Source organism: Saccopteryx leptura, chromosome 3 (assembly GCF_036850995.1).
Source record: "Saccopteryx leptura isolate mSacLep1 chromosome 3, mSacLep1_pri_phased_curated, whole genome shotgun sequence".
In the NCBI taxonomy this organism is placed as follows: domain Eukaryota; kingdom Metazoa; phylum Chordata; class Mammalia; order Chiroptera; family Emballonuridae; genus Saccopteryx; species Saccopteryx leptura.
Genome location: NC_089505.1, coordinates 323,580,569 through 323,604,959, shown reverse-complemented (window position 1 = coordinate 323,604,959; position 24,391 = coordinate 323,580,569). Strand labels below are relative to the sequence as shown.

The window sequence follows — 24,391 nt, the reverse complement described above, 5'->3', positions numbered from 1 at the left end:
GCAGAAGAGGAAGACTTACTTGTAAATCAGGTAAACAATGTAAGTAAAGGCATATGATAAAAGTGAGATTGACACAAGTTGAAGAAAATAACTAATACTGTTCAATAAAGCAAAGGTATATATTAGAAATAAGGACACTGGAACATGAATGACAGTGACATCAGATTTTGCTCCTAGCAGTGCAGCATCTGGGAATCTATTCTATTTTGGGGAATCCAGCAATATATACTTCTCACTATGGAAATTAGAGTGTTTTTCATTGTCAGAGTGTAGGCTAAACTATATGACAAGACTAGAATACAAAGTCTCAAAAGAGATTTTTTTATTTCAATGTTATGTAAGAACAGCTATTCCACTTCATGAGCTGTGATCATTGACTTCTGACAGAATGTTTAGGAAAAATGATTGGACTTTAAGTATATGACCTTGAAGATGAACATACTTCTTACATTTCATTGTATCTCACCAAATCCTAGCTAAAGGAAGTCTGGGAAATGTAGCATCTAGTTGAATGAATTATGCTCATTGACTATTAGAAAGAAAGGGAGAGAGTATATTCTTAACAGTTAGCAATTTTTGCTACAAGGACATGTCCTCTAATTATGCAGCTAGATATAAACTGACCAAAGGTTAATGAATTAGATTAGTTCCTCTGAATGCTTTAGATAGAAAGGTTGGTCATAGCTAACATCAGTGTCTTCATCATATTCCACCTGGGTATGACCTGGGAAGGTGCTTTCTTGCTTGAATTAATTTAGTTTCTACTATATTCTAAGTCTGGTTATTTCTGGGTATATTCCCAGTAGTGCAATAGCTCTCAAGACAGTTTGAATGATATTTCATAGAATCAGTTGAAAAGCAGAATTTATTTATTTTTAAAATTTTTTACTTAAAAACTTATATTCAATGGGGTGACATTGATCAATAAGAGTACATAGGTTTCATTGGTTAAGTTTATTCCTAGGTGCTTTATTTTTTTGGTTGTAATTGTGAAGGGGATTGTTTCCTTAATTTCTCTTTCTGATTGTTCATTGTTGGTGTATAAAAATGCCTCTGACTTCTGAGTATTAATTTTATATCCTGCCACTTTGCTGAACTGATTTATCAGGTCCAGTAGCTTTTTGACTGAGACTTTAGGGTTTTCTATATACAATATCATATCATCTGCAAATAATGATAGTTTTACTTCTTCTTTTCCAACTTGAATGCCTTTTATTTCTTCTTCTTGTCTGATTGCTGTTGCTAGGACTTCCAGGACCATGTTAAATAAGTGTGGTGAAAGGGGGCACCCCTGCCTTGCTCCTGATCTGAAGGGGATTGCTTTTAATTTTTGCCCATTGAGTATGATGTTGGCTGTGGGTTTATCATGTTGAGGTATGTTTCCTGTATTCCCACTTTGCTGAGAATTTTGATCATGAATGGGTGCTGGATTTTATCAAATGCTTTTTCTGCATCTATTGAAATTATCATGTGGTTTTTCTCCTTCTTTTTGTTTATGTGATGAATCACATTGATTGATTTACAAATATTGTACCAGCCTTGCCTCCCCAGAATAAATCCCACTTGATCATGGTGTATGATTTTTTCCATATATTGTTGGATCCGGTTTGCTAATATTTTGTTGAGGATTTTAGCATCTATATTCATCAGAGATATTGGCCTATAATTTTCTTTCTTTGTGTTGTCTTTGCCTGGTTTTGGAATCAGAATTATGCTTGCCTCATAAAAGGAGCTTAGAAGTCTTCCTTCCTCTTGAATTTTTTGAAATAGTTTGAGAAGGATAGGAGTTAGTTCTTTGAATATTTGGTAGAATTCCATTGTGAAGCCATCGGGCCCTGGACTTTTCTTTGTTGGGAGTTTTTTGATAACTGTTTTGATCTCATTTGTTGTAATCGGTCTGTTTAGGTTTTCTGATTCTTCCAGATTGATTTTTGGAAGATTGTATGCTTCAAGGAATTTGTCCATTTCATCTAGGTTGTCTAGTTTTTTGACATACAGTTCTTCATAGTATTTTCTTACAATATTTTGTATTTCTGTTGTGTCAGTTGTTATTTCTCCTCTCTCATTTCTAATTTTATTTATTTGAGTCCTCTCTCTCTTTTTCTTGGTGAGTCTACTTAAAGGTTCATCAATCTTGTTTACCTTTTCAAAGAACCAGCTCCTAGTTTCATTGATCCTCTGTATTGTTTCTTTAGCCTCTATGTCATATATTTCTGCTCTGATCTTTATTATTTCCTTCCTTCTACTACATTTGGGCTTTACCTGCTGTTCTTTTTCTAATTCTTTTAGATGCAGGGTTAAGTTGTTTATTTGAGCTTTTTCTAGCTTCTGAAAGTGTGCCTGTACTGCTATGAACTTCCCTCTCAGCACTGCTTTCGCTGTGTCCCATAAATTTTGAGTTGTTGTATGTTCATTGTCATTCGTTGGCAAGGATGTGGAGAAAAGGGAACCCTCCTGCACTGCTGGTGGGAATGCAGACTGGTGCAGCCACTGTGGAAAACAGTATGGAGATTCCTCAAAAAACTGAAAATCAAACTGCCCTTTGACCCAGCTATCCCACTTTTAGGAATATACCCCAAGGACACCATAGAACAGCTTGAAAAGGAGAAATGCACCCCCATGTTTGTGGCAGCATTGTTCACAATAGCAAAGATCTGGAAACAGCCCAAGTGTCCGTCAGAGGACGAGTGGATTAAAAAGCTTTGGTACATATATACTATGGAATACTACTCAGCCATAAGAAATGATGACATTGGATCATTTACAATAACATGGATGGACCTTGATAACATTATACGGAGTGAAATAAGTAAGTCAGAAAAAAAACTAAGAACTACATGAATCCATACATAGAAGGGACATAAAAATGAGACTCAGAGACATGAACAAGAATGTGATGGCAACAGGGGTGGGGTGTGGGGGGAGGGCAGATGGGGTGAAGAAGGAGACAGGGGTTGGGGGAGGGGAGGGGCACAAAGAGAACCAGATAGAAGGTGACAGAAGACAATTTAACTTTGGGGGAGAGGTAAACAGCACAATCAAATGTCAAAATAATCTAGAGATGTTTTCTCTCAACATATGTACCCTGATTTATCAATGTCACTGCATTAAATTTAATAAAAAAAAAGAGTACATAGGTTTCAGGAAATTTTTCTATAGCATTTGAACTGTTGATTATATTGTATATCCATCACCCAAAGTGAAATCATATTTTGTCATCATATATTGGTTCCTCTTTACTCACTTCCCCCACTCCTCCATCACAACCCCCTCTCCCTAGTAACCACTTCACTTTTATCTATGTCCATGAGTCTTAGGTTAATATCCCACCTATGTGTAAAAGTTCTTAGCTTTTTTCTGATTTATGTATTTCATTCACTATAATGTTCTCAAGATCCATCTGTGTTGCTGTAAATAGCAATATGTCATCATTTCTTATGGCTGAATAGTATTCCATTATACATATGTATTACACTTTCTTTATCCAATTTTCTATCAAAGGTAACTTTGGCTGTTTTCAGGTCTTGGCCACTGTGAATAATGTTGTGATGAACATGGGGGTACATGTGTTTTACGCACCAATGTTTTTGAATATTGGGGGTTAATACACAGTAGAGGGATTGCTGGATCATATGGTAGTTCTATTTTTAATTTTTTGAGAAACCACTGTACTTTCTTCCATAATAATTGCGCTAGTTTGCATTCCCACTGGCAGTGAATGAGGGTTTTTTTTTCTCCACAGCCTCTTCAACACTTGTTATTACTTGCCTTGTTGGTAATAAGCAATGTAACAGGTGAGAGGTGGTATCTCACTGTACTTTTTATTTGCATTTTTCTAATAGCTAGTGAAGATGAGAATTTTTCATGTATCTGTTGGCTATTTGTATGTCTTCTTGGCAGAAGTGTTTGTTCAGGTTTTCTTCTCATTTAATTGAATTATTTGCCTGTTTATTGCTGAGCTTTGTGAATTCTTTATATATTTTGGATATTAAGCCCTATTCAGAACTGTTCTTGTAAATATTATCTCCCATTTGATTGGTGCCTTTTGTTTTGTTGTCAGTTTCTTTTGCTGTGCAGAAGCTATTTAGTTTGATATAATCACATTCATACTTTAGCCTTTACTTCCTTTGTCTTTGGAGACAAATTCATAAAAAGCCCTCTACAGACAAAGTCCATGAATTTAGTATTTATGCTTTCTTCTATGTGATTTGCTGTTTCAGATCTTATATTTAGGTCTTTGATCTATTTTGAATTAATTTCTCTTCAGGAGGACAAATTGTAGTCAGTTTCATTCTTTTGCATGTGGCTTTCCAGTTTATCCAGCACCATTTATGGAAATAGCTTTCTTTCCTTCATTGTGTGTGTTTGTTTCCTTTGTCAAAGATAACTTGTTCACATATATGTGGTTTCATTCTGGGCTCTCCATTTTGTTCCATTGGTCTGTAGGTCTGTTTTCCTGCCAATATCAAGCTGTTTTGATTATCATGGCTCTACAGTATAATTTGATGTCAAGTAGTGTGATATCTTTGGTTTCATTATTTTTTCTCAGAATTGCTTTGGATATTTGAGGTTTCTCGTGGTGACATACAACTTGGTAATTGTTTGTTCTATTTCTTTAGAAATGAAATTGGGATTTTGATGGGGATTGTATTAAATTTGTATATTGCTTTAGGTAATATAACCATGTTAGCAATGTTTATTCTTCCAAACCATGAACATGGAATATTTTTTCATTTTTTTGTCTTTTCCAATTTTTTTTCAATAATGCTTTGTAGTTTTCAGTATATAGGTCTTTCACATTCTTTGTTAAGTTTATTCCTAGGTATTTTATTTTATTTATTTTTTGTTGCAATTGTAAAAGAAATTGTTGGGGTTTTTTTAGTTCATTTTCCAAAGCTTTATCATTGGCATATAGGAAAGCAATAGACTTTAGTATATTGATTATGTATCCTGTGGTTTTACTGTATTGGCTTATTGTTTCTAAAATTTTTTTTGATTAAATGTTTGGTGTTTTCTATATAGAATTCTGTCATTGAAAAAAGTGATACCTTTATTTTTTTATTTTTGATATTCATGCCTTTTATTTCTTTCTCTTTCCTGATCTTTCTGGCTAAAACTGTCACAACTATGTTGAATAAGAGTGAAGCTAGTGGGAAGCTTTGTTTTGATCTTGATTGTAGAGAAAAAGCCTTCATTGTTATACCATTTAGCATAATATTAGCTGATGGTTTTTCATGTATGACTTTTATAACATTGAGGTACTTTCCTTTTGTACCTATTTTATTGAGTGTTTTAAAAATAAAAGGATGTTGTAACTTATTAAATGTCTTTTCTGCCTCTAATGATATTTTTTTGTTCCTTGTTTCATTAATGTGGTGTAGTACACTGATTGATTTATGTTTGTTGAACCATCCTTGTGTTTCTGGAAAAAAATCCCACCTGATTGTAATGTATTAATTTTTTTAATGTGTTATTTTAGCTAATTTGCTAGTATTCTGTTTAGGATTTTTACATCTGTATTCATTAGAGATATTGGTCTGTAGTCTTCTATTTTTGTGTTGTCCTTGCCACATTTTGGTATCTGGGTTATGTTGGTCTCATTAAGTGTGTTAGGGAGTATTGTTTCTTCTTCTATTTTTTGGAAGACTTTAAGAAGGATAGGTAGCAAATCTTGAAATGTTTGGTAGAATTCACTAATGAAGCCATCTGGTCCTGGACTTTAATTTTTGAGGAAGTTTTTGACACATGTTTCTCCCTGCTTATTTTTCTGTCTTGATTTTCCATTTCTTCATGACTTAGTCTAGAAAAATTATACAGGTCTAAGCATTTATTGATTTTTTTATAGAGTATTGATTGAATTTGGTGGCGTAAAATCTTGCATAGTATTCTACTACAGCCTATGATGTTTCTAGTAATTCCTCCTCTTTCATTTCAAATTATGTGTATGAGTTTTTTCTCTTTTTCCTTTGTGAGTCTAGCCAGAGGTTTGTCAATTTTATTGATCTTTTCAAAGAACCAGCTCTTCATTGTATTAATCTTTTTTGTTGCATTTTTGTTCTTATTTTTTTTAATTCTACTATACTTCAGGAAATATTCAAGGACATTATTCAACCAGATACAAAGAAAAAAACGAAATCAAAACTACAAGTAAAAGCTCCAACAAGGTCACAATATAACAAGGATAATCTGTGACAAAACTAACATAGAATGTAGCAGATAAAGATCTGCAGTAGTAAAGGAAGATGGAGTGCAGAAACACTCATAAGACAGAAGACTTTTATACATATGAAAGTTTTTCTCTTAATAACTTAATGGTGATCACCCATGAAAAAGGCACTACTAAAACACTTAAAAAAAGAAGAAACAAGAGAAAGAAGTATGGAATACTATCAAACAAAAAAAAAACCTGACAGAAACACAAAAGACAACAACCAAACGAGACTCAAATTTACCAGAAAGCAAGATATAAAATGGCTATAAGAAATTTTCAAGCATCAATAATTATCCTAAAGGTAAAGAGACTGAACTCACCAATAAAGAGGCACAGAGTAGCAGATTAGTTTAAAAATCTAAACTTAATCTTATGCTGCCTTCAAGACACATATCTAAGCTGCAAGGACAAGAGTAGATTCAAAGTGAAAGGCTAGAAAATAATGCTCCAAGCAAATAGTAACCAAAGAAAAGCAGGTGAAGCCACACTAATATCTGACAATGCTGACTTCAAGACAACAAAAGTAACAAGAAACAAAGATGGACATTTTATGATGATTACGGGTACATTGTATCAAGAAGACATAACACACACACACACACACACACACACACACACACACACACACATATATATGCACAAAATCAATGGGGCACCAAAATATATAAAACAACTATTAACTGATCTAATAACAGAAACAGACAAAAACAAAATCATATTTGGAGATCTCAACACACCATTGATGGCTTTAGATAGATTTTCCGAAAAGAAAATCAATAAAGAAATATTGGCCTGAATAGGCAGTTGCACAGTGGATAGAGAGTCAGCCTGGGATGCAGAGGACCCAGGTCCAAAACCCTGAAGTCACCAGCTTGAGCACAGGTTCACCAGTTTAATTGAGGGGTAACTGGCTTGAGTGTGGGATCATAGACATGACCCCATGGATGCTCACTTGAGCCCAAAGGTTGCTGGCTTGAGCAAAGCGCCACTGACTCAGCTAGAGTCCCCTGATCAAGGTATATATGAGGAGCAATCAATGAATAACTAAGGTGCTGCAGCAAAGAATCAATGATTCTCATCTCTTTCCCTTTCTGTCTGTCTATCCCTGTCTATTTCCACCTTGCTAAAAGAAAGAAAAATAAATATTGGCTTTAAACAACACACTAGACGAAATGAACATAATAGACATTTACAGGACATTTTATTCCAGAAAATCAGTTTATACATTCTACTCCAGTGTACATGGAACATTCTCAAAGATTGACCATAGTTGGGCCACAAAACTAACATCAACAAATTCAAGAAGATTAAAATTATACAGTGGTCCCTTGTCTATCACTGGAGTTAGGTTCCAGAACCCCCCATGGTAGCAGAAAATCAATGAAGTAGCAAACGTATTTATTTTATTATTTATATATACTTTAAGGTTTTACAAACCCTCCCCACATTTGTATAAACCTTTCCCACACTGTTATTAACCATTCCCACACATATTTTATGATTATTTTAATCACAAAAATGATTAAAATAATAAACATAAAAATACCTATATACTTCAAAATCCCGCGATACAGTGAAAAATTCATGATACAAAATTAGATATATACAATATAAAAATCCACAGTACAGTGAGACCACAAAAAGTGAACCATGATATGGCGAGGGATGACTATACCAAGAATATTTTCTGACCATAAGATTTTGAAATTAGAATTCAACTGCAAAAGGAAAATAAGAAACTCCACAAAAATGTGGAAATTCAACAACATACTTTTAAAAAATGACTGGATTAAGGAAGAAATAAAAGCAGAGATCAGAAGATATATACAAACAAATGAGAATGACAACAGGACATATCAAAATTTCTGGGTTACAGTGAAAGCAATAATAAAAAGGTAGTGTATATAATTACAGGGTTATATCAAGAAATAAGAGAGAACCCAAGTAAACAACATAATTTCACATCTGAAAGAACTAGAAAAAAAAAGAACAGAGGCAATCCAAAGTCATCAGAGGAAGGGAATTGGTAAAAAATAGAGCAGAACTAAATGAAAAAAAAAATTTTGGGGGAAAGCCTATGAACCAGAAGTCAGTAAGAGAATGTACTCCAAACCCCAGACTTCCATTATTCCCCCAGGAAGCACACATTGTCAGGATTTTCTAGTGGATGTGTTTTAATACTTCATTCTAGTGGTTCTCCATTCTGTTACAGTAATACAACTTTTTCAGTGAAGAACTAAACAGATTGCTTGCTAAAGGACAGACTGGATTTGGAGTGCCTATTTTTTAGTGAAATTGGCTAGGAAAACAAGCAGCCCAGCTCTTGGATTGTTAGGATGTTGCAATTTTAGCTTCTTGGGCTGGGGAAGTTCACTATGGCTATTCCTCCTCCCAATCACCACTCAAGTCATTCATTGACCAGAAAAACTTCACATAAACTTTCAGGATCACACTGAATAATTTTGCTTCTAAGATCAAGTTCTCTGTGTTTCTTATTGATTTTATAAATTCCCTGTCCATTATTCTCTCAATAAATTATTTCTCTGTTTCTAGGTGGAATCGGTTTCTCTTGGGAACAACCATGATAATTGACTAATAGACGATATGAAACTCAAAGAAATAGAAAACTTAAGCAAAAGAATGAATTATATATTTTGGGACTGGATTAAGATCTCAAATAAAGTAAGATATTATTATTTTCACTTTATATATTAGATATAGAGGTTCAGAGATATTTGGTGTCTAATTATTGATAATTTTCCCTACATCAGTTATTAAATAAACATGTTTTAAAGCATATATCCATACTTTTTAAAAGTTCCTGGTAACGTTCATTTGCAGCATTAGTTATTATAGGCAACTAATATGTGTTTAATAAGTCACGTTTACTGGTCTGAATATTACTATATAATGTCTTTGACATATTGTATTATAACTGCAGATTAAAATGAAATCTAGACAGTTTAAAACTTCCAGGACAATCAGATATTTATCTTCTTATACTGCTCGATTGTCCAATTGGCCATGACAGCACAGGGCCATAATAAATTATCTACAAGCTTAAAAACTTTGTTTGTTATGAATTTCCATGCTCCACAAAAAAGCAATCTGATATCTATTTACTACTTCATTCAATGTCTATAAAATTGAAAAGAATAAGAGGATCTTACATGTGATAAAGAGATCACTTACCAAAGCATTTGACTTTAATACTTCTTCTTAAATCTGTCTTTTTCTTTTCTATATGAGGTGTTATTTGGGAGCATTTTGCAACTTGTCTGAACAGACATGGGAATGATAGCTTCATCTTCCATGTTGGATTGAGGTGTGTCATCACACTGGGCAGTCCCTTTCTTGTTATTATCAAAGAGAAATATTAATACAACCCTTTTCTAGGACAAAAAGAAAGCAATGAAAATGTGGTTGTAGCAAATTTTAACAGATATTTAAAGAAGAGCATTAATCAGAAAACATTTAGGTAAAAATTAGTCTCACTATATCATTGTAATAGCATGGAAGTTTGAGCAGCTGACATTTTAATTATTAGCTAAGGATGTAATCTCCATTACCATATATAGGTGTTAGTTTTATCAGATTTTTAGGAAACGTGCATATGTGTAGGGTTTTGTGTTGGGCATTACTAAAGCAAAAATGAATAGAGTACACTCCACCTTTAAAGAGCTCTCATATTCTAATGCCTGACAAACAAATAAGTAAATGTGAGTACTGTTATAATAGAAAGTACAAAAACTAGAGTTAGGTGGATACAATCTTCGTATCACTAGGAAAGAGGTGAGTGACATAGTAGATTGGAATGATGCAGGAGTCAGAAAGCAATAAAAGTTATCTCCTACTCACGATGAACCTACAAACTGACATTCTAAAACTTAAGAAATCTGATGTTAAGAAAGGCAACTGACAGATAAATCACAGTGATTAAAAGTATATTAAATTAAGTTAATTTTATGGAAGAGTCTAATCAAGATTTTATAATGACCATGTAATGAATGATCAAAGAAAAAAATGAAGGAATAATGGAGAAAAAAGCTTAAAAACACAATAAAAAGTAGATTGGGTAGATGTAATTAAAAAAACTATCTAGAAATACTATAAAAAGATATAACTGACATTTTTAAAACCTCAAAAGACAGAATAAATTTTTATTAGACATACTTAAAGAAGTTATAAACTGAAAGAAATGTTGTGAAATTTATTTAGAATACAGTAGATTCATGATAAAATTGACAATATAATTTATATTTGTGTAAAATTTGTATAAAATTTTTAAAAGCATACGTATATATGTGTTTAAAACATGAAGCCTATAAAGGAAGACCCTTATCTCTCACTAATAGGAGATCCAGAAATAGAGAATGGGGGAATGATGGACATGGTAGATTGAATTATTGTTCAGCAAATATTGACTCTCCTCATACTTCCAATCCTTTATAATAGTAGTATATGTCCCTAGTTCATAGATGTTTGTTCTAGGTATACGATATGTTTAGTCAATGGAGTACTGTATAGGCAAATGTGACTGTACCCAACCTAGATGTAAAAGTCAATGAGTATTTTCAATATTCTCTGGGAGTTTCAATGTAACGATAGGTAAACAAAACAAAACAAAACAAAATTCCATGTACTAGGTAGCTGCATGCTCTCCAGAAGAATCAGTGGCACATGAAGTTGATCAAAATTCCTGGCCTGAAGTCACATTTAAATCATCCAAATCTTAACCAGCCTGCAGAACTGCTTGGAAGAACCTCTTCAGCTAATCTGCAAATGTGTAAGCACATTTACTACTTGTATCAACTAATATAAGAAATCTAAGCTTATATTTTTATGCCACTTACTGGTGTATGTGCATGTGTATTTATGATGTATTATTGTGAGATCTAATTAATACAATGTAAAAGCAACATTTGAAGAAAAAATAACTTAGAATTCTCCAAAGCAAAGAAGATGAGCTACATTCTGAGTACAGTACAAAATTAATAAAGCAAATTTTATATTTAGACAAATCTAGACCTACAGAGAAAGTATTAAAATCATTATTTTATGCCCATAGCTCCAAAATGATATAATTAGATGATGCAATCACACGAGAAACTGGTGTATCCAGCAGTAACATTGGTAAGTATATATGGCATTTGCTTAACAATATTAAGTAACACAATATAGTGGACCCATATAATCATTATATGCAACAGATAAAAATATTTATTATTCTCAAATATAGAGAAAGCCATTGAGTAGTCTGTGGCCATTGTTTATCCCAGGAACTAGACCTAGGCCAGAACAGAGGTTGCTTTCTGCAAACAAACCCCTTTAAAGACTCTGATCATAACTGACGATTACTATGACATAAATAAACACTATTCTTTTGCCTCTTGGTATGTTCTGGTTCCTGAAATAGGCTATTGTATTGACCTGTGAAGCATATAAAGTAATTTCCATACTTGATAGCATTCATGTACTTATCCCATTGACTACCTCGACCCCCATAATTCTTTCTCCTATAAAAGTCTCTGGGCTCCTGTCAAGAGGTGTGGGGATCCATTTCATCTTGTAGCCAACCAAGACATGTCTGGTATGTATTTTTATTTAATAAACTCTATTAATTACTAAACTAGAGTGTCCAAAAGAGGTAGATTTTTAGCTTTGGGGCTTTTCCCTGGTCTGAGTGTACTAACAGCCACAAAAAAAACTATTTCAAAGAATGATCCAAAATTAAACATTCTTTCTTGACAATACACTACAGTTAATTTCTAAATCTCAAAGAAAAAATAATTTAAAAATTTATACATTTGGTGAAAAAAAGCATCCTTAAATAATTAAAATGTTTCAGAAATATCATAATGATAGTTACAAAATATTTTAAATAAATAACACTAAGAATAATCCAAAAGTAAATAAAAAGAAGACAGACAATAATGATATATACAACCAAGAAACAAATATAAAAAGGACCAAAAAGTTCTTGAAAAGAATTAATAGAATAAACTCCTTCAAAGCTAATCAAGATAAAAAGAAAAAAATGTAAATAATAATAATAATTAATAATAATATACAGGAGCCATAACCCAGTGGAACAGACATTCAAAGAGAACCATAATGACATACTAAAAGAAATGTTTGAATAAATTTGAACTTAGCTGACGTAAGTAATTTTATATAATGCTACATTACCAAACTTGATTTGAACTGGTTAAACCAGTAGCCACCAAATAAATTGAAAGAGTAATTGAGAATCCCGTCAATGTAAAGAGGAGCCATATTTGATCCACAGGTAAACTAAATCTATGAAATAGCAGAATAGTTTATACAAGAAATATTATTAACCTTAAACTAAAATTAGCTTTTTTTTATCAATAAATAATACTGATATAAGTGATAAATACATAATTTCCCCTATACCCATAATTTCTGTTTTGTATCATTCTCACTGGAATTTCTAACTCATCCATCCATCAGGTTCTACAGTGTATGTCCCTTCCTATGAAGACTTAATGTTTCACATTGTTCTCTGTGATCCCGACTTTTTCTTTCGTGATGTATTTGTGAGTATGTCCAATATTCACAGCTGGTATGCAACCTGTCTGTTGTGCCCCATCTTGAGCCCAGCATAGTGCTTTCCCCAGAATGTATGGTTGTATCCAATGCTGAGAGGATATGTGGTTATTACCTCCTTCCCTGTAGAAAGCAGCAATCATATCTGTGACCTTATAGAGGACAAGTGCAATTATCTGGGCCAAGTTCGTCTCTGCAGTGCGTTGTCTAACTTGGTACTGCAAGAACTGACAGGCAGAGAGCTTCCCCACACTGCCTCTGACTGGCTGTGAACTTTGCCTCGGTTCACCCACAGCTCAGGTTTCAGCTTTCCAAATATAAGGTGTGCTTATGAGGCACAGACCACATTCAGAGTCACTGCTCAGTGTCTCGGAGTCTGTCTGAGCAACGCAATCTATCCTGATTACTACAAATTGATTGTTTCAAATAATACATTTTCTGAGGAAACTTTAGAATTATCTTTATTTAAAAAGAATAAATTGGAAAAAAGAGGTAGGTGAGTGACTATATCATGGCCGTGTTAATATTTTTTCTCTGATCTTTAAGTTTATTTCAGAAGAAATAAGTTACGGGCATTGTTTGTAGTTGGATACATTTTTGTCTTGCTTTTCCAAATAATTACACTCATTGAGTGCATTTTTTGTTTATTGCAGTACATTTGATTATAAACTTTTTAATTCTTTTTATCAGATATTTATTACATGGTATTAAATATTGTTGCTTTGCAAAAAATATTCATGTAAAAAAAGAAAGAGAACTCTATGTTATTAATATCAGCCTCTCTTTCACAGTTACTGTTTCTCAGACTGCTGTTCACAGTCTCTTTGGAGCTCACTCACAAGGGAAGAAATGGCCTCAGTACCTTCCATAGGTTGCCTTTTGGCCAAAAATCAGTATTATCGAAGTAAGTGATATCATTACTAGAAGTTACCCCTAGAGAATATGATTTGAGTTTATATCTGTAGGCTATTAATAACTCATGTATTGTGTCTTGATCAGATTTCAAGGTAGAAGAATAAAAATTATTGGTGGCAGTGAAATAAATAGGAATAGAACTCACCAGAGAACTCTCTGAATCAATATTATCAAAGAAAACTTTTTTTTTTGGTTTTAGCTATGTTATATTGTATTGATAAAACTGTAACACTTATAAGTAAGTGAAAATCAGTTTATATTTCATAATTATATTTAATTTCAATATCTTGACTTTAATAGGATACATTAACAACTGACAATTTTACATAAATAAAATATTTATTTCTTAGAAAAGAAGGGATAGCGTGAGTATGTTTCAGAGCTTTTCTAATTTCCACTTTGCTGCCATGGATAATGTTAGCATCTATCATGCCAGTTTTATTTATGTCTATCGATTTCTGAGTATTTATAGCTGAATAGAAAAGTGTAGTTTCTTAAGGAAAATTTAGAAATTTCATTAAATAAAAATGACCATTTTAAAACCAAATTATTAGTTATTGAAAATATGCCAGTTTAATGTTAAAAATACTCTTATTTCAATGTGCTTCCAAATATGTGTTAAAAACATCTACATTTTATGACAAAGTTAAACTATGCCCATTGTTATTATATCCACAGAAGTTATTTTTATATTTGGATCTTTATAAAAACTTACAGATTTCAAATACAAATATGATTACACAAATAAACTTTATTTTTAAAAATAATAAATTCATTTCTAAATTTGATAGCCTTTGCATGTTATTTAAATATATACACATGTAATATTTCTTTTTGTTTGTTTCTTCTGAAGTAAGAAGCAGGAAGGCAGAGAGACAGACTCTCACATACGTCCAACCGGATCCACCTGGCATGCCCACCAGGGACGATGCTCTGCCTCTCTGGGGCATTGCTACATTGCAAAAGAGCCATTCTAGTGCCTGAGGTGGAGGCCACAGAGCCATCCTCAGCGCCTGGGCCAACTTTGCTCCAATGGAGCCTTGGTTGCGGGAGGGGAAGATAGAGACAAAAAGAAAGGAGGGGGAAAGGGGGAGAAAGAAGCAGATGGGCACTTCTTCTCTGTGCCCTGGCTAGAAATCAAACCCAAGACTTCCACACACCAGGCCGACACTCTACCACTGAGCTAAACAGCCAAGGCCTGTAATACATTTTTTTAAAATTTTTAAATTTCATTTAGAAAATTAAATTTAACAGGATGACTTTGATCAATAAGAGTACATAGGTTTCAGGTAAAAATTTGTATAGCATTTGAACTTTTCATTATGTTGTATGCCCATCACCCAAAGTCAAATCATTTTCTATCACCTTATATTTATCCCTCTTTATATCTTCCCCCTACCTTTACCCCTGTTCCCATCCCCTCCAACCCCCCTCCCCCTGGTAACCACTTCACTCTTATCTATGTTCAGGATTCTCAGTATTATATTCCACCTATGTGTGAAATCATACAGTTCTGAGCTTTTTCTGATTTTCTTATTTCACTCAGTATAATGTTCTCAAGTCCATCCATGTTGTAAATGGCACTATGGCATCATTTCTTATGGCTGAGTAGTATTCCATTGTATATATGTACCACATCTTCTTTATCCAATCCTCAATCAAGGGATACTGAGTTTTTTTTCCATGTTTTGGCTGCACATAATATTTCTAATGCAGTAAAATAATATTTATTCTTGATTTTATACTACCTAAACTTTAAAATTTGACATTTTTAACATATTTTCAATTCTATTTTTGTATCTATGGAGAGTGAGAGATAGAATGTCTATCATGAAAAGGGGTATACTGTATTAGTAAACAATGTAATATGCTTTATTATTCTGGAAGACTTTTTATTTGATTGATAACTTATTTAATTATTAAATTCTTAAATGTATGAGCTAGAAGTAAATAATTTCATACCATACTACTTTAGTGTTAATGGATAAATGAGATGTGTTTTTTTTTTTTTTTCTTATTATGTATTTGTTCACTTATTATTGTTTCTTTTGCAGAGGCCAGTATTTCTTCAGTTAGCTCTGACACTATTAATTTCATAGATGAAGACAAATTTCACCAAGGTAGTTTATTTTTATTTTTTTGCAGCATGACCCTCATTATTTCTCTTTGTTTTTAATCTTTCAAATGTGTTTGATAAGGTCATAATATAAATTTTATTTGATAGGGTTACCTGAAGTGGCAGAATCCACCTGGTGGTTTAAATCCTTTTTTAATTCTGAACCTGTGTTTCCAAATGAAATAAGAAAAGATCTGTCTGCTAGTGGGTAAGTTTTAGCCTTTTCTGATAAGGATATTTTTTGCTCAGTGAATGAATTAATGCACGTAATAATTATTAACCAATAAAGATAAAATTGTTTTTCTTGAGAATGGTAAATTAAAGGCTTTGATATAAATCATACTTGTGGGATGGAGGTGGAGAATACAGTTGCTTCCATTCTAGTTAACCATCAGTCAGATTATGGGTACTTGGTCTTATTCTATCACTAAAGAGTGATTGAAAATCATATGCCAATTTTTATTAATTTCTAGTGGGGATGCTTGGGAATCAGAGGCAAGGTTCTAAATGTGTTTTTAAACACCTTCTGGAAACCAATAACAGTTATCTAGTTGCTATCTTAAACAACCTAGGTTAGTCCCACTGCCAGTTTTTTAAAAGTACGTATTTTGTTTTTTAGATAACGATTGATACTAACACTGATGACCACTCACTAACTGGAATTAAAGGAATAAATAATAATAGTGTTCATAAACTCTAATGTTAAGGGTTTTAATTAATTTTCTAATGTAATAAGTTTAAAATTGAATTAATTAAATATTGACACTTAAAAATCAAAGTAAGACTTTTTTTTAAATGATGCATTCTTTACTCTATTAAATATATTGATTTGAATTATCTAGGTGTTTTATATATTTTCTGCTTTACTTTGTCATCAAAGACTACTTACCTTACAGATAAGCATTTCTCAGCTAATTATCTTTGTATTGCATTCAATACAAAATTGTAACAACTGTCTATTTTATACAGCACTAATTACTGATTCTGACAATCAAAATGACTCTGCCTGCTGATCTGCTACAAACTTAAACAACACTCTTCAACTCTCAAGCTACTCCAGATGATGCTTCTACATTGTAAAAAGACAAAAACCTGCTGTAGATCTCATTTATTAAACAAGATCAAAACAGCCACATTTTTTTCAAAACTAAAAATTGCTCTAAGTGGCTTTAGCTTCATGGAGAATATTAGAAAAGCATGGTTTTAGAAACATGTGCCCTTGTAAGTAATGAGTCTTTAGATGTAATAGGTTTTTCATTATCTATATTGTTTTTCCCCACAAAATTCAACATTATTATTTTTTTTAATTTTCAAAAAAAATTGTGAGATTCCTTTTATGTTTGCGGAAGGACTTATTATGCCTTAAAAGTGAAGAATTTATAACTAACAATGGCTTAAAGATAATTGGATTCAAAGATATAGAAGTGTTACATTTTATTTTTAGTTATGAACATTGGAAATAGCAAACATACTCATAAATGCATTACATGTTAAATATATTACTCTACATCTTAACCAATTGGTTTTTGTATAGACTTTATTTTTTTTTAATTTTAACAATATTTAACAACACAGATAATTAAAATGATACAATGTTAACTAAAAAGCAAGATAACCTACATATGGTATGATATGAGTTGCATTAAAACATATCTATGCATAAGATTGAAAGACAATGTAACAAAATAATAACTGCTAATTTTGGAGATGAGATTATGGGAGGTTTTCATTTTCTTCTTTATATTTTTCTGTATCTCAAATTTTCTAATATAATCAGTTTTTGTGTTTAGTTAGAAAATAATAAAATGTATTTTAAAAAAGGCATTGGAATAAATTTTCTGAACATGACTATAGCCTACATTAGTTTATTTCCTACTTTCCTCAATTTTGGGTAGATAATAAATAAGTTTCAATTTAAAAGTTTCTATATACTGCTTGTAAATATCTTTCAATGTGAAATGATAAATGTGTAGAAATTAGGGATGATGAACTCAATCAGAAGTAGATAATCACTATGGTGTTTTGTGGTTGATGTTGCATTAAACAATCTGTAGAACATACATAATTGTATATTATCTACCTGTCTTTTTATTCCACTACATAACCATAATAAAACACCAAGACAATTCTGTGATAATTTATTACCCTGTCTTCCTAAATGGAAAATGCATTCTTTCGATTTTGCGGCCCTTTATAACTTTGCTGCCAGTTAAGGTTGCTCAAATATCTTTTTGTCCCAATAAAATATCATTGTTTACATATTATTGCTTGTTCTAGTTGCTTTAATTTTAATTTTTATATATTTTTATAGGCTAGTTAATGTTTTAGACTATATATTTCACTTAGCTTTAGTCCAAAATTAAATTACATTTCTTGAAAGTTGATTTTTTTCTAAACTGAGAGAAAAATATGGTAAGCAAAATGGTAAAATTCTAGGATGATTATTTTTTAGAATGACTTGTTTTTACTTTAATATTAACAAATTCCTTTTTACTTAATGACTGGGAATATACTTTGTTTTGGTTTGGTTTTTGGGGTTTTTTTTTTTGTTATTTTTCCGAAGTTAGAAGCAGGGAGGCAGTCAGACAGACTCACGCATGCACCCAACTGGGATCCACTTAGCATGTCCACCAGGAGTGATGCTCTGCCTTTCTGGGGCATTGCTCTGTTGTAGCTGGAGCCATTTTAGCGCCTGAGGTGGAGAACATGGAACTGTCTTCAGCGCCTAGCCTAACTTTGCTCCAATGGAGCCTTGACTGCAGGAGGGGAAGAGAAAGAAGAGGGAGAAGAGTGGAGAAATAGATAGGTACTTCTTCTGTGTGCCCTGGCCAGGAATTGAACCCAGGACCTCCACACGGCAGGCCAATGCTCTATTGCTGAGCCAACAGGCCAGGGCCATGACTGGGTATATGTGTCAACAGATTGCTTGTTTAGATTATTTGATAAATTTTTCCAAAGTGTAAAAAAATTTTTTTACATTAAATAGTATTACTTTTACTAAAAGTTATCATTTAAAGTAGGTGAATTTTATATAGAATTTAAAATCAAACATATCATAAAATTTTATTTTACATGGCTAAGATTTCTATATTAAATATAACAAGGTTCATCACAGCATTATTCACGGTGGCCAAGACATGAAAACAACCAGTGTCTCTTGATAGAGGATTGTATAAAGAAGATGTGGTACATATATGCAACAGAACACTTCTCAGCTATAAGAATGATCAAATGTTGCCATTTATGACAACATGTATGGACCTTGAGAATATGAAGCTAAGTAAAATAAGAAAATCAGAAAAAGCTAAGAACTACATGATTTCACACATAGGTGGGATATAAAACTGAGACTCGTTGACATAGAAAAAAATGAAGTGGTCTCTAGTGAGAGGGGAGTAAGGGAGAGGTCAGTAAAGAGGGACAAATGCACAGTGAAGGAAAATGACTTGATTTTGGGTAAAGAGCACACAACACAACAAACAGTGCAAATGCTGCAGAGATGTTTACCTGAAACCTATGTGTTCTATGGACCAAGTCACCCCCTTAAATTTAATTTTTAAATAAATTTTTAAAAATAAAAATAATAAAATAAAAATAAATTCCTAGTGTAGCTTCTCTATTTTTGCGTTTGCTCTTTTCCTTCCTCCTCTGGGAGAAATCATTCTTCAATCTGTCCCAAACTCTTATCCTTTATAGTTACTATCAGAGGTTTGTTCTGTCTACATAGAAAACTTCAAAGGATTTGATAATCTACAGCAGCACATTACCAAAAATCTCTGGAAAAAAGATGGTTGAAGGCAGTTTTTGTCATGCCAAACAAGGTCACACTGTGATCTCTCTAGCACTATGAGACAGGGACATACTACTTCTCTGGCTTTTTCTAGCAGGTAATTCGTGAAGTAAAAAGCATATATATATATATATATATATATATATATATATATATTCTATATATACCATTTTGAGTATCACTCCTAATTCTCAGACACAATACTCTTTACACAGATATTATTAAAGAAAAAGTTTTCTTAAATTTAATCATTAGAGACTGTAAAACTCAAAATAGAGATAATTTATTACTCAGTATAGCTTTTGTTACTTTTTTCTAACTTCTAGATAAGGGCTTGAACCAGTGGCTTTATAAGAAATCAGATTAATCTGGTTTGTCAAATAATCTTTACTTTGTCAAATAATTAAATTATTGCTGTCTGGTGAACATCTTTAATTTTAGAAAAATCTAAGAGACGTTAAGAAATTTTAATTTTTAATTCTCTTAAGTAAAAGCAACCCTACCTTTTTTTGTTGTTGTCAGGTTATGCCATCTCTTTCCATTCCTTACTTACCCTCTCTCCTCCCCAAATCTGGCAGCCAAGAGACTTATACTACCACAGTCCAGATTCGACATCCAGAGATGAAAGAGACTATGTGGTGAAATGTCGAATTTTCTGTTTTACTAAAATTGAATACATTTTATGACTAGTTTGATTGAACTTTCCAAACAGTCTACTAATAAATACATTTTATTAGCTAATAAACCTTCAATAGTTATATATTTTATTAGTACTACCTTTTATGTATTTCATTAATCCTAGCCACAGTCAAGGTAACAAACAAAATATAAATGCATCTTGCAGTTCTTGCTATATGTTTCATTTGCTTATATAATAATTTATTTTAAAATAACCATGTAATTATATCATAAATATTTATCACTGACTAAAATTTTGGAGATATTTGTTTGGCATTAACAATTAATAATCTTCGAGGCTCTATTTTATTTTCACTGTTTATTCTGATTTGTTTCTGTTCTAACACTTCAAATATTTTATGCAATTTTTGATTATGACCCTTACTGGAGCTGCTTTAAATATTTAATAAGGAATTGATAGAATATATTCAAGCCAATAAGCTGTTCTGATATCTAAAACTTTTATACTGCTGAAAAATAATAGCAGATATGATAATCTAGGTTGCAGTTTGATTGCAAAAGATCAAGACACCAAGTACAGACAAATCATTAAAGGCAGATTATGGCATAAGATTATATAATACCACAATTCAAAAAATGCACATTTGGAGATGGAGTACTTGGCAGAAACTGTTGAATTAATTTTCATTGAGATCTTGTACTAGTCAATGAACTTTTCTGATCCATTTTTCCTATTTGATAAAAGGCAGAGTTCACTTTTTAATTTCCAGTGTCTCTTTTATTATTAACCTCCTTTGGGGTCAGATGGTACAGTGCTGTATTAAGATAGCCAAGCAGCATATTAAACCTGCAGGAATAGCAAGTATGAAAAGAGGTCAAGAGTGGAACATTTTCTATAGGAAGAATTGGAATGGAAGATGGGGTTAATGAGGAAGGATTGTAGATCCAAAAGAGTGGGGTATGTTAGAAGGAGTCAAATTATTGACCAGACATGAGGATATATGGGTATGGAAAGAGAAAGGACCCAGTAAATGAAATTCATTTCTAATGTTGGAGATGAAAAAAAATGAATGAATCAGTATACAGTTTCAAGTTAATTCCAGCAGAGCAGTTTTGACTTGGAGCTGAGCCTGTGTCACTATATTATAGTGACTTTAAAAGCAAAAGTAAGAGATGGAGCAAGTAAACTTTATTTATTTGCTATTTATTTTAATTTTAAAAGCATACAAAAGTGAGAAATGAAGCACATAAAATTTATTTTTTTATTTAAAATTTAGAAGTATCTAAGAATCACATAGACTACTTATTAATGAAGGATATTCCAAGACCTTAGTATGAGAAATTTTGCATCAGCAGACTCAGGTTTAGACTTAAGAATTTTCTTAATTTCTTATATGAACTCACAAAATACCATATTTTCAGTTTAGAAAGAGGAAATTAGAGCAACCAGCAAAGTTGATCATTATGGGATTATGAAATGCATTTGATCTAAACTGCTGATACATTACTCAAAGTTTTGCTCATTATCCTTCTTAGTATTTAATGGCACTTATTGCATAAACTATTTATATTCAATTCTGTAATAGTCTCTGTACTTCTTTAAAAAGTGTTAACATTAATTAAGTAAGTTAGAATAAAGAGATTTTACACAGGTAAATAAAAAGTCAAATTCTGATTTTATCAACTTTTGAATATTCAACTTTTACTTAGGAAAATGTTATTCTGTTATTTTTGATAACTAAATTAACATGGGTTAGTTTTACTGACACCTATAAGTAAACCTCACCATTTCAATAGCATTTACTTTTTTCTTAGAGTGCATTATTTCTGAAACATTCACAAAAACAATGTTATCTCTCTCTCTCTCTCTCTCTCTCTCTCTCTCTCTCTCTATATATATATATATATATATAAATGCATATATATCTTCAATGACATTATTTCTTTTTATTAAATAGTTATTTGGCCTGACAGTGGATAAAGCATCAACCTGGAACACTGAGATCACCAGTTCAAAACCTTGGATTTGCCTGGTCAAGGCACATGTGGGAGTTGATGCTTCCTGCTCCACCCCCATTCTCTCTCTCTCTCTCTTCTTTCTAAAATGAATAAAAGCTTTAAAAAGATTAAAAAATAGTTATTTGTAGAATTAAAATCATGTGAAATAATGTAAGAAAACCCAAATGACTTTAGAATTCAATTGGTCCACTTTATTAAGTATAAATTTATTTCTAATGGTATAGAGAAAATATATATTAAACATATACACACACACAAACACACACACACAGCATCATAATCATCACCATCAACAGCAACAAAAATTGTTGAGCTCAAATACTCTCATCTTGTAGCAAAGAAAATTAATCATAAAAAATGCTACTGTCATCAAAGACTTAAATAATGTAAAGTTGGTAATTCTTACTATATTTCTATTTAGTTTGCCATATGTCACCTGCAAAAATCAAATAAATTCTAGTAAATAAATGAATAGTTGCTGTTACAGCAACAACTGTGAAAATATACTATCTTCTAGGAGAAGAAAGAAACACAGCCTTTAGCACTAGATTTCTGTTAGTATTCTGGCATTCTTCTTAGTTTTTATTACAGATGGTAGTGCTGATAAAATAGTTTTTACATAGATAGATGAAAAACATTCTGCTAGAATACACTGAAAGTATATTGATTATCTTGACATCTAATAAGAAATCTTGGTGGTTCATGGTAATAATAACATTATTTTAAAGGAACATGGTTAACAGGAAATATCAAGTTCTTAGATACTGTAGAAAGCACGTGTAATAATAAGTGATCAATAGACCCTACTAGAGCATTGGCCTGACATGTGTATGTCCCACATTTGATCCCCAGTCAGGGTACACAGGAGAAGCAACCATCTGCTTCTCTTTTCCTCCCTCTCCCCCTTCGCTCTTTCCTTCCCACAACCAGTGGCTTGGTTGGTCTGAGCATCAGCCCTGGGTGCTGAAGATAGCTTGGTTGATTCAAGCATCAGCCTCAGATGGGGGGTTGTTGGGTGGATCCTGTTCGGAATGCACATGGATGTCTGTCTCACTATCTTCTTCTTCTCACTTAAAAGTAAATAAAGATCTAAGAATGAATCTACTAGAATTCAGGTACCTGAAAATAGTGAGGATTAGAAATTCAAAGATCTCAGACATTTTGGGACGATCTGAAATAGTGAGATGGTAAATTACAGTCTATGGGCAGAACTTTTATTTTATGTATAAAGTTGTACTGGAAACACAGACATGCTTATTTAATAATTATTAATGCCTACTTTCAAACTATAATAGCTGAGTTGAATAGTTGTAGCAATAAACATATAGCCTACTGTTCAAATATATTAACAACATATTTGGAAACATGATTTTGATTTATTTGTCAGAAGATATCCAAAATTTAAGAAGAGCTCAGAATGAGTGGGCCCTATAGCATGTCTTGGTTGCAGTGCAAACTTCCCTGCCACTTGGATCATAAGATTAGGCAGAAGATCTAAAACTAAATCTCAAAATGTATATTTAGTGAATAATGATGTTTTGTGGAGTCTCTGGTAAACTCTGATAGAAAAATTGCAGTATAGAACCCTAAAGTTCTAGAACAATCAGAAGTATTACCTTTTTCAAAAGTAGCTGCTCCCATGCTATAGAAATTAGCATAGATGGAGATATGACTATGAAAACATTATCAGATCCAGTGACTCAGAGGTCTAAATAAGTGTGGCAGTAAGTAATTCATCACATGATGAAATAAGAATGTTGTTATCAGGCCCATCCAGATTCAGAGTTTCATGTTTTCTCTGATATACTTTCAGTCATATCCATAGCCCCATTGGTTCAATGAAATCAACTATAATAAATGAAGAGATGAGATTTTTCTGTCTTTGTCTAGAAACAGTATAATAAATTTATATGAGCCAAAAATAAAGGTTGTAGGTTGATACTTTTTTGCTCTTCACATTTTTCATCCTCCTTAAATTGGTGGTTTGGCCAGAGCATAAATTTTATATGAAAATGACAGAAATGCACCAAAAAATAAGTTTTACTTCATAAAAAAATTTAGTTCTTACAAAATATTTTCTTATACCACAATAAAATAAAATTAAAAATAACAAAAATAAATTTGAGAAATT

General features: G+C 32.2%; 1 protein-coding gene across 2 annotated transcripts; it reads left to right on the top strand.

The window, feature by feature from the left end:
- The first annotated feature begins 13,130 nt into the window (after positions 1–13,130).
- On the top strand, positions 13,131–17,475 carry PPDPFL (pancreatic progenitor cell differentiation and proliferation factor like). 2 transcript variants are annotated; one of them, XM_066372469.1, is made up of 5 exons: positions 13,131–13,273; positions 13,573–13,685; positions 15,751–15,816; positions 15,921–16,020; positions 16,782–17,475. In XM_066372469.1, exons 2-5 carry the CDS (start codon positions 13,631–13,633, stop codon positions 16,792–16,794), a joined length of 234 nt encoding a protein of 77 aa, XP_066228566.1. In that variant the 5' UTR covers positions 13,131–13,273; positions 13,573–13,630; the 3' UTR covers positions 16,795–17,475. The 2 variants fall into 2 exon arrangements, with proteins under 2 accessions (XP_066228566.1, XP_066228567.1); XM_066372470.1 differs by having other exon boundaries at positions 13,131–13,277.
- Positions 17,476–24,391: the final 6,916 nt, after the last annotated feature.

Bases quoted from the DNA above. Each gene is read 5' to 3' on its own strand.
- PPDPFL (XM_066372469.1), top strand. From the start codon at position 13,631: ATGGCCTCAGTACCTTCCATAGGTTGCCTTTTGGCCAAAAATCAGTAT. The intron at 13,686-15,750 runs GTAAGTGATATC...TTTCTTTTGCAG, and splicing joins CAAAAATCAGTATTATCGAA to AGGCCAGTATTTCTTCAGTT. The intron at 15,817-15,920 runs GTAGTTTATTTT...TTTATTTGATAG, and splicing joins TGAAGACAAATTTCACCAAG to GGTTACCTGAAGTGGCAGAA.